The 9,164-nt window shown below is 33.2% G+C and overlaps 1 protein-coding gene across 1 annotated transcript; it reads left to right on the forward strand.

The window, feature by feature from the left end:
* Nucleotides 1-5,467: 5,467 nt before the first annotated feature.
* Nucleotides 5,468-8,858, forward strand: LOC143575268 (putative indole-3-pyruvate monooxygenase YUCCA10). Its single transcript, XM_077059687.1, has 5 exons — nucleotides 5,468-5,703; nucleotides 7,756-8,032; nucleotides 8,158-8,391; nucleotides 8,475-8,597; nucleotides 8,682-8,858. Exons 1-5 carry the CDS (start codon nucleotides 5,468-5,470, stop codon nucleotides 8,856-8,858), a joined length of 1,047 nt encoding a protein of 348 aa, XP_076915802.1.
* Nucleotides 8,859-9,164: the final 306 nt, after the last annotated feature.

Consider the following 9,164-nt stretch of genomic DNA (forward strand, 5'->3'; position numbering starts at 1 on the left):
GACTAAAACTAGTTCGTCTGGAGCGTACAGCACTTCCGCCGGGTCGGATTGCCGGGTTGGATTCGACCTAAACGTTGCGGGGGAGGAAACGTCTTCACCGCCGAGGAGGCGGCCATTGGGAAGGGACGCCAGGGGCAAAAAACCGGCTGAGGGGGAAGCCGTAAACATCAACGATCTTGTTGAATCCTTCAATAAATTCAACAAAACCATGGAGGTGGTCTCTAATGACAAAAAGGAAAAAAAAAGAATGAGAGATTTGGACTTCCTTACAAGAGACTTCAGTAACCTAAATCCGGTCGACCAAATGCTGATGGAAAAACAAAAGGAACGTATCCGGAAGAGGTTGATCGAAGAAGACCAAGCCGAAGAATAAGAATAATGTTTTTTTTTTAGTACTTTAATTTTTTTTAGATATTAATGTGTTTTTTTAATTAATGTGTGTTTTTTTAAATAATTTATGAGTTTTTTTAATAATACGTTTTTTTAATACATTTATAAAAAAATAAAAAAAAAAACCGCTCGCGCCCCTCCACACCATGTCCCGGGGCGCGAGCACCACTACCAACACCCATCTTATCAAGTTTCTCTCTCTGCCACACGTCACAATATTATTGGCTGGCGCCCCCACTTGCGCCCCCTCTCGCGCCCCCCACACCCCTCAGCCTTAGTTGGTCACTTTAAAGCTAAATATATATTTTTATTTGTAGATGATCAATTGTGACCTTTAAAAAGTAGAGTTTCCCTTAGCATAATCATTTGATTTTGACTGTTAACAATTAGTATGCTTTTATAATATTAGTTCGAGAGATCCAGATAATAATACTTTCAGTTTCATACATAATTACATGCCTTCCTTTCATGTCTTATTCAGTTATTTGATTAAAAATGGCTCTTTGAAATTTTAAATTTATCTTAAAATCAGACGTGGGACATGAAATACTTAATACACTAGATATTATATATTTTCACATTAACCCCGTTCATTGGGATAGCAATGAAACAAGATTTCAAGAACCCAATTGAAATACTCAAACCCGAAGTATATAAGATGGGTATAGAGCCAGATAATCGGATATGCAATTGAGTATGAAATAACTTTTGAACATTTTTGTTGGTATGGAACAGGTAAGGGATCTGGCAGTTTACTTGGCATGATCACCCAGCAACATATACCCGTTTACCTAATTATATACCTGACATGGTTTTGCTTATTTTTTATACAAGTATATACGGTATATAATATACTCAATTATGTTCCTAGTTCTTACCAACGTATTTTTTTAAGTATATAATATATCCTAATACCCGAAATTTTGGATAGTAGGTTGAGATTACCTAAACCCGTCTCAAACACAACCTATTAGACTATGTGTTGTGGGGGGAGCTTCATCGCTCCTCCACGTCACCGCCACGTAGGAAACGGGTCTTTAAAGCCCTCATCCATAAAGCCCCGTTGTGGTTTAAACTTTAAAGCCCTCTTACCGCCCCATATATACACATATATGTATGTGTGTGTATGAGAGACAGAGAGTGAAAAGCATTCCCTTTACTGCCCTTCGTCTGGACCCCCTGCCCACCCTTACAGCCTCAACACGATGTTTCGCCCCGTGACCGTCTCATAAAGCCCACACCGTTGAGTCTTAGCATGCATGCCCCTTCATGTGGCATGGCCCAAAAGCTATCATATAAAATACCTCACATTCTCTCCCAAAAGTACTATTTCACTCTACATTCTCTATGCCCCTCCCTCACATTTCATTAGCTCTCCTCTAAATATTGGTATTTTTAAAAATATGCAAACCTTGGCTCCTTTTTACATATGTAGTTTGTTATTATCTCTTAAAGTTTAAAAAATATGCAAACCTTGGCTCCAACTATCACTGTTCTTACGCATAAATCTCCAACTCTTTGAATGGATTTTAAAACCAAAACGACTAAAAAAGTTTAGACGACTTAAATCAATTCAACCCAAACATATTATATAATAATAAAATGTTGAATTTGTTTTTAGCCCAAAGTGTCAAGTGGAGGTTAAAACCAAAACTACTAAAAAACAGGCTTTAGACTTCTTAAATTAATTCAACCAAAACATCTAATCTAACAATACTAATAAAAGAAAATGTTGGAGATAATGTGGCAATCTCACATTCATTCTTATTCTAATCTCTTTTCTCATTCATTCTACATATCCATGGGTTATGAGGCAAAATCATTTTGACAAATAAATTATAATTTCCTTTCTAATCTTTCATCTCATTCATCCTATCTCTCCATGGGTTATGGGTCAAAATAATTTTGGCAAATGGGTTATAATCTTATTTATAATTCTTTAATTCATCATCTTATTTATTCTACATATCCATGGGTCACGGGTCAAAACAATTTTAACAAATAAATTATAATTTCTCTTCTAATTCTCTAACTCTCATCTTACTCATCATAACTATCCATGGGTAATAGGTTAAAACAATTTTGTCAAATGTTGTACATAAAGAGATTTTTTCTAATTTGCAAATTTAAGATTATAGACTTCCTATTATTTGTACTATATATTTTATTTTCTTTTTACCTTTAATTTTGTTCATTTCTTTCAAATAAAGGACCTTATTTATTTTTATTATTTGACGAATTCTGTGTAATACACGGGTTCAAAAGCTAGTTATATAATAAATTTGTTGTATTTGTTTTTAGCCCAATTGTCAACTGGTATAAAACAAACATATATAAACAAACTAGTACATTTAATTATCGACCTCGTAGTTGGGGTCTTTTTTAAATTCTACACGAGTGGCATACGAGTTTTCGATTAAAGAAATATGAGTTCAAAAAAAGGTACGGTGTATTATGATATACCATGTGATTTTCTAATTATTAGTGTTTTATTATGGTTATTATAAAAACTGCATTTTACAATAATAAGTTAACATTTTTATATAAAAAAATTATGTATGCCTTGTAGTTTGAATAACTTTTCATCGACAAACTTTTCACTTTTTGCTAAGTTTTTAAAATATAACTTTACTTCACCTATTTTTTAGAAGCATAACTTTACTTCACCTAATTGTTTTTATAAATATATATGTCAAAATATCATCTATAGCATTTTTTATATCCTACTTGAAAGTTTTGATATTATCATTACTTATTACCAGTTAGCATATTTTATTAAAATTTTTTTAAAGGTGTCCAAAACAAATGTAAATGATTATATATTGATAATTCAGGTCTTTTAAATTAAACCAAAAGCATACGTGAACCCAAACAAATGCAAAACAATATTTATCTAATTTTCTTCCTTTCTTGCTTTCTTTTTTTCTTTTAAACGGCTAACAAATATTTCAAATGAGCTACTGATTAAATTCACCATATCAGGATACCCTTATCTTTCGATCTGGGGAAAACCTCCACCTAAGGTCAACACCCATAAGCACTCGCTCGAAGGCACGACAGTGCAGTGAAATATATATATATTTTTTGTGTTCAATTAAGTGTGTTCATTTATGTTTGTCTGTGTTCGTTTATGTATGCACGTACATATATGTTCCTTTATGTTCGTTCATCTTTGTTTAATTATGTTCGTGAATTGATCGTTTAGATTTTATTTGAACGAACATAAATGAACACACACATGTTCATTTTTTAAATGAACGACCATGAACACAAATATTTATTAGATTAAGTGTTCCTGTTCGTGTTCGTTTAAAGTTTAATGAACAAACATGGATATGCCCTTGTTCATGTTCGTTTAGTTCATTTGAGGGCCTCTATGTAATTATAAGATAATTACTTGTGAAAGAAATTGGAAATTGAGTAGAATAAGAAATACTGAAGCCCACAAGTTACAAATACAAAAATCAATTTAAAATATAAAGTAACCGAGTTAACCCGAAACTTGACTAACCTAAACCTTAATAAGGCATGTTGCGGATTAGATTTTTTTTTTTTTTTTGATAAAAACCCGACCAACCCGACATGCACCCCTACCAATGACTAGCATAGGGAGCTATTATTCGATAGTTTATTTTTCTTTCGGATCATTAGAGGAATAGAAAAGTGAATATTACCTGGGTCGAGTGGTTCATAAATCCGTTGATATTCATATAACTATTATTTTTACGATGTTAGTTTCCATCTTTTAACCATCATCGGTATATATAAATTCTTTTGATGTTAAAAAGAGAAAATGAAAGTTACCATAGGCGAGGTTGCTTCTTTTAGTGCGTTGGTACTTAACAGAAAAAGTAAAGGTTGAGAGTGTAATCGGTCAAATTTCAATCTAATTTGTCAAATATGAAACAATTCATTAATTTTTGATTTATTTAAGAGTGATGTTGTTTCAAATAGTTTATAGGTCGAATTTAACCGAAAATGTATCTATATATATGGAATCTCTTAAGTACTCTTTCATTTAAGAAGGGAAAAGAAATGATTTTGAAGGATTTCAAAATTTGTGTTCTGCAACTTTTTTTAAGAAAATAAATGGAGAAGAAAAGAATGGAAATGAAAGAAAAACTTTAACTTATTTCCTTCATTTCAAATCCTTTTAAATAGAGATATTTGAAACGAAGAGATTTTTTAACTATGAAATATTTACTTATCTTTCAAATTCCTTTGAACTCGGGAACAAAGTATTTAATTAATATTTTCTCTTTTACTTCGGTACTCTCTTTATTTTTTTTTCTCTTTAATTTTCTTTTCGTTTTTTCTTAACATTTATTAAGATCGGGAATAAAGACGTAGAAGTTTTCACATCTAAAAAAGAGAGGGCTATATTATTATTATTATTATTATTATGTTAATGATATATGGCTGAAGAAAACAAGAACCAAATATTACCAGAGGTCAAATCCTCTTGTTATGACCTATATTCAAAGACACATTGTTCTGTCTCAAGCCCGTTTCAACTATCAGTTGGTTATTGGACCAGCATGTTTGACCATGTATAATGAAATATATATATATATATATATATATATTTTCTTAATTTGCATACATGATCGCCTTTAAAATAAGTTGAGATTTAAACTTTTCCTTATAAAATCACACCTTTCTAGTTTCTACTACAATGTATACTTTGATTTATCATAAATTAAATGTAAAATCTCTAAAATTTATAATGTAACATACTTTAGTCAACACAATATGAACAAGATAGACTTCAATGTAAGGAAACAATTTATCTAAAAATTTATTTATGTAAAATACATCCATTAATTAGCACAATATGAACACAGATTCTAGTCAAATATATAAATTCTCAAAGGTTGTTTCCAATAAAGATGGAATAACACGGTGAATAAGAACTAGTAGTATTTTGAATTTTAAGCACGAAGACATTAGACAATTAAAGAAAAACAAACTTGTTAAGAATTTGTAACTTTTATATAAAGGATGTATGTGCACATAGTGGACCATCTATAACCATATACTTTGTGATACAAAAATCATATCAAAGAGTCAAAGAAAAATGAAGCAAGAAACTGTTGTTGTGATAGTAGGAGCTGGACCCGCTGGTATTGCAACGTCAGCGTGTCTCAATCTTCTTTCCATCCCAAATATTGTTCTTGAAAAGGAAGATTGTTATGCGTCTTTATGGCAAAAGAAAGCTTATGATCGTTTGAAGATTCACTTGGCCAAAAACTTTTGTCAACTCCCTCATACGGCATTTCCGTTGTCTGTGCCTACATTTGTACCCAAAAATATGTTTGTTCAATACTTGCAAAACTATGTTTATCATTTCTGTAAGGCCCCGAACCCCGGGAACCCTACAGTTGGTATTCATACTAAATACTTGTAAAAATACGTAAACTTGAAAACAGTTCATTCCATTAAAACAACAAATTCAGAGTATATTTCAGCGGAAAACATAAATAATAAAATACGTTCCCAAAACCCGGGAATAATGCCCAAAAACCAATTTAAATATATCCGATAAAACTTTTGAAAAGAAATGTTTAATATTTAAATCTTCCATCCAAGTATGCCCTTCACCATCCAAGTAACTTCATGCACGTCCAAGCGGTAAGGCATCCTTCTCCTAACCTGAAAACTCACACTAACATGTACACAAAGTCAGCTTGAGCTGAGTGAGTTCAAGTTTTAATAAATAACATCAATGATTAATAATCATAATAGTCATTCCAAGAGTTTAAAAGTAAAAAGGGATTCATCACTTAAGCCATCATCATCGATAAATAATCATCCTTATATATATATATATATATATATATATATATATATATAACATCCAAGTAATAACATCAGGGTCGAGCAAGTACAACCCAAACACGTAACATCTCATCAACGTATGCAAACACAAAGTAGGCATCCGTAACATCCGTAGTCGATAACAACTACTAACATCGCCAAATATTGGCCATACAATAATACATACATACATACATACAATAATATCATCTCAAGGCCTACCCTATACAAGTAAGCCCATCCAAAATAATTTTAAACATTTCATCAAGCAAAATCGCTTAGGTGTGCATGCTAGCCCAAAATCTTAAAAGAGTAAAAAGGGGCATCATGAACTCACCTGACACAAGACACGTATTCACCACGAGCTAGAGAATCCCTAATTAATCCCAAAACTCAAACACCTGTCGGTTTACGTTCAAACATTACTAACGACATCGAAAGGACTCGTTTATCCTACGAGACGGTCTAACATGGTTCGAGTTACCTAAAGTCTCGACCTCATCAAACTCAATCATAACAGCCCCCGGGGCCTTACATTCACCAACACGACCCTTAGATACTCCCAGGAATAAAGAATTCCCAATTTACCCCCGGAAGCACTAGGTGACACTAACACGCGCGTTTAAGAGTCGTTTAGGCCATTAACATCCAACTCAGCCCCGTGTTGACCCAACATGATAAAATCACAACCAACAAGTCCACACGATACTACACAGGTCAAATGGGTCGGTAACTCGCAAGTACAACGCACCAACCATTCAATAAACGCAATTGTGCGTTGTACCGACCCGTTTGATTAACCGACAACCAATTCAGCCCCGTGACTTATAAAAATGATTTTTCAACAGCCCGTACATCAAACCAAGTTCCCCCGAGCTGAATTGGTCGTTAATCACTTCAACCCTCGCGTTAAACGCATCAAACTACAATTCTAGTCAACCGAACACTAACATTCAAAGTACAACTAGTTGACCAATCTAACGAACACCAATGAACATGATTTTTAAGTATGTTATACTAATCATACCTAGGAAGATATTGGTGCAAAAACCTCAACCAAAATAGTCCCGAAACCGGTCAATTGGACAGCCACCCGGTTAACCTAAAACAAGTTGTTAATCGATCAATACGCGTGCTATAACGACCAATTAAGGTGTAAAAGACTTGGGGAATCGTAGAACTAACCTTGAATTGAAGTTTTATGGCTTAAACTTGGCTGCACAGAAGAAAATCGCAAGGGGGGGGGGGTTCTTTGGTCCGATCGGCAGCTGCAAGGGGCTAGGGTTTAGGTTTTATTTTTTTTATGATATAAATAAACATGTTACACTCTAGCCCTTCTAACTTAAGGGATAAGGCAACTTGTGAGGAAAGATTGGATAATTTAACGTACCGGGAAGATGATAGGGTCAACGAAATATGCCGGATAACTCCCGAGAAGTATACATACTTTACATGCTTTAAATCTTTAAACCAAAAAATTTGCGGGCGTTACAATTTCAACGTAGACCCATTGTACCAACGTAGTGTTGAGAGTGCATGGTATGATAGGACTGAACAAAAATGGGTGATTACCGCCAAAAATAGGGTTTTGGGTTTGGTCGAGGAGTATGTAGGTGAGTTTCTTGTGGTGGCAACATGTGAAAATAGCGAAGGCGCAATTCCTAACATTTATGGTTTAGACAATTTCAAGGGGTTAGTCATTCACTCTAGTGAGTACGAAAATGGAAAGAAATTTGGAGATGAAAAAGTGCTTGTTGTTGGTGCTGGAAATTCTGGCATGGAAATTACATACGATTTGTGTAATTGGGGTGCTCAAACATCAATCGTTATTCATAGCCCAGAAAGCATATTAACAATCTCCCGCGTGATGTTTGAATTTGAACAAGCGCGTTAAATTAAGATTATTTGGTATATTAATTTTAATATTCAATTTTTTGTTTATTGTAATAGATACATGTGTTTACCAAGGAGTTAGTGCAACTTGGAATGTATTTATTAAAATATATCCCGTGCACTTTCGTAGATAAGACGGTTTTAGCGCTGAGCAAGTTCTTTTATGGAGATCTTTACAGATACGGAATACAAAGGCCATGTAAAAGGCCATTTTGGCTTAAAAAAGATACCGGGCGGTCACATGTCATTGATGTTGGGACAATTTCAAAGATAAAATCAAGAGAGATTGAGGTAAGCATCCTTATTATGTTTTAACATCAAGTAATGTTTAAACAACTTTTGACAGTTGTGTTTTCTTTTTATCTTTCTTTAAGGTTATGCCGGCAATTAAAAATATACAAGATGATCATATCAAATTTACAAGTGGTCAAGAGAGACAATATGATGCCATCGTCTTTGCTACTGGCTTTAAAAGCACCGTGCACAAATGGCTTAAGGTAACAAATAAGTTAATACATTGTGTTTGATAACTAACATCTTGTTTTGTGTTTCTTTTAATCTTAATTATTTTATTTAACTAGGATGATGGGGGGCTCTTTAACGAGAAAGGAATGCCAAAGCATAAAGGTCCAAATCATTGGAAAGGAGAGCATGGTCTTTATTGTGTTGGATTTGCGAATGCTGGATTATTTGGTATCTCAAATGATGCTAAGAACATTGCTAATGACATTTTCCAATTATTTCCTGGGACTAATTAAGATTGTATCAAGAAAACGTGGGTTTGAATGTTGTCGTTTACTAGGTGTACTATGTACAATGATTTTGCAATCCAAATGAGTGTTTCTTTTTAATTACAACTTTATAATAGTTTATATCATTACATATTTTTAAAATTTGTGTTGATAGTAAATCTATTACCATGTTTACATATGTGGATATCATCACTTTAATTGAATACCTTTTAAGCGGATTTTTATTTGTACGAATACACATTTATATTAGCGACAAACATATTTACTTTACAAATTCATAATGTACTTTTAGAGAAATTTTACAAATACATA

The sequence above is a fragment of the Bidens hawaiensis genome, unplaced genomic scaffold (assembly GCF_021521415.1).
Source record: "Bidens hawaiensis isolate Kalapana, Puna unplaced genomic scaffold, B.hawaiensis_p1.1 tig00001412_1, whole genome shotgun sequence".
Taxonomy (NCBI): Eukaryota; Viridiplantae; Streptophyta; class Magnoliopsida; order Asterales; family Asteraceae; genus Bidens; species Bidens hawaiensis.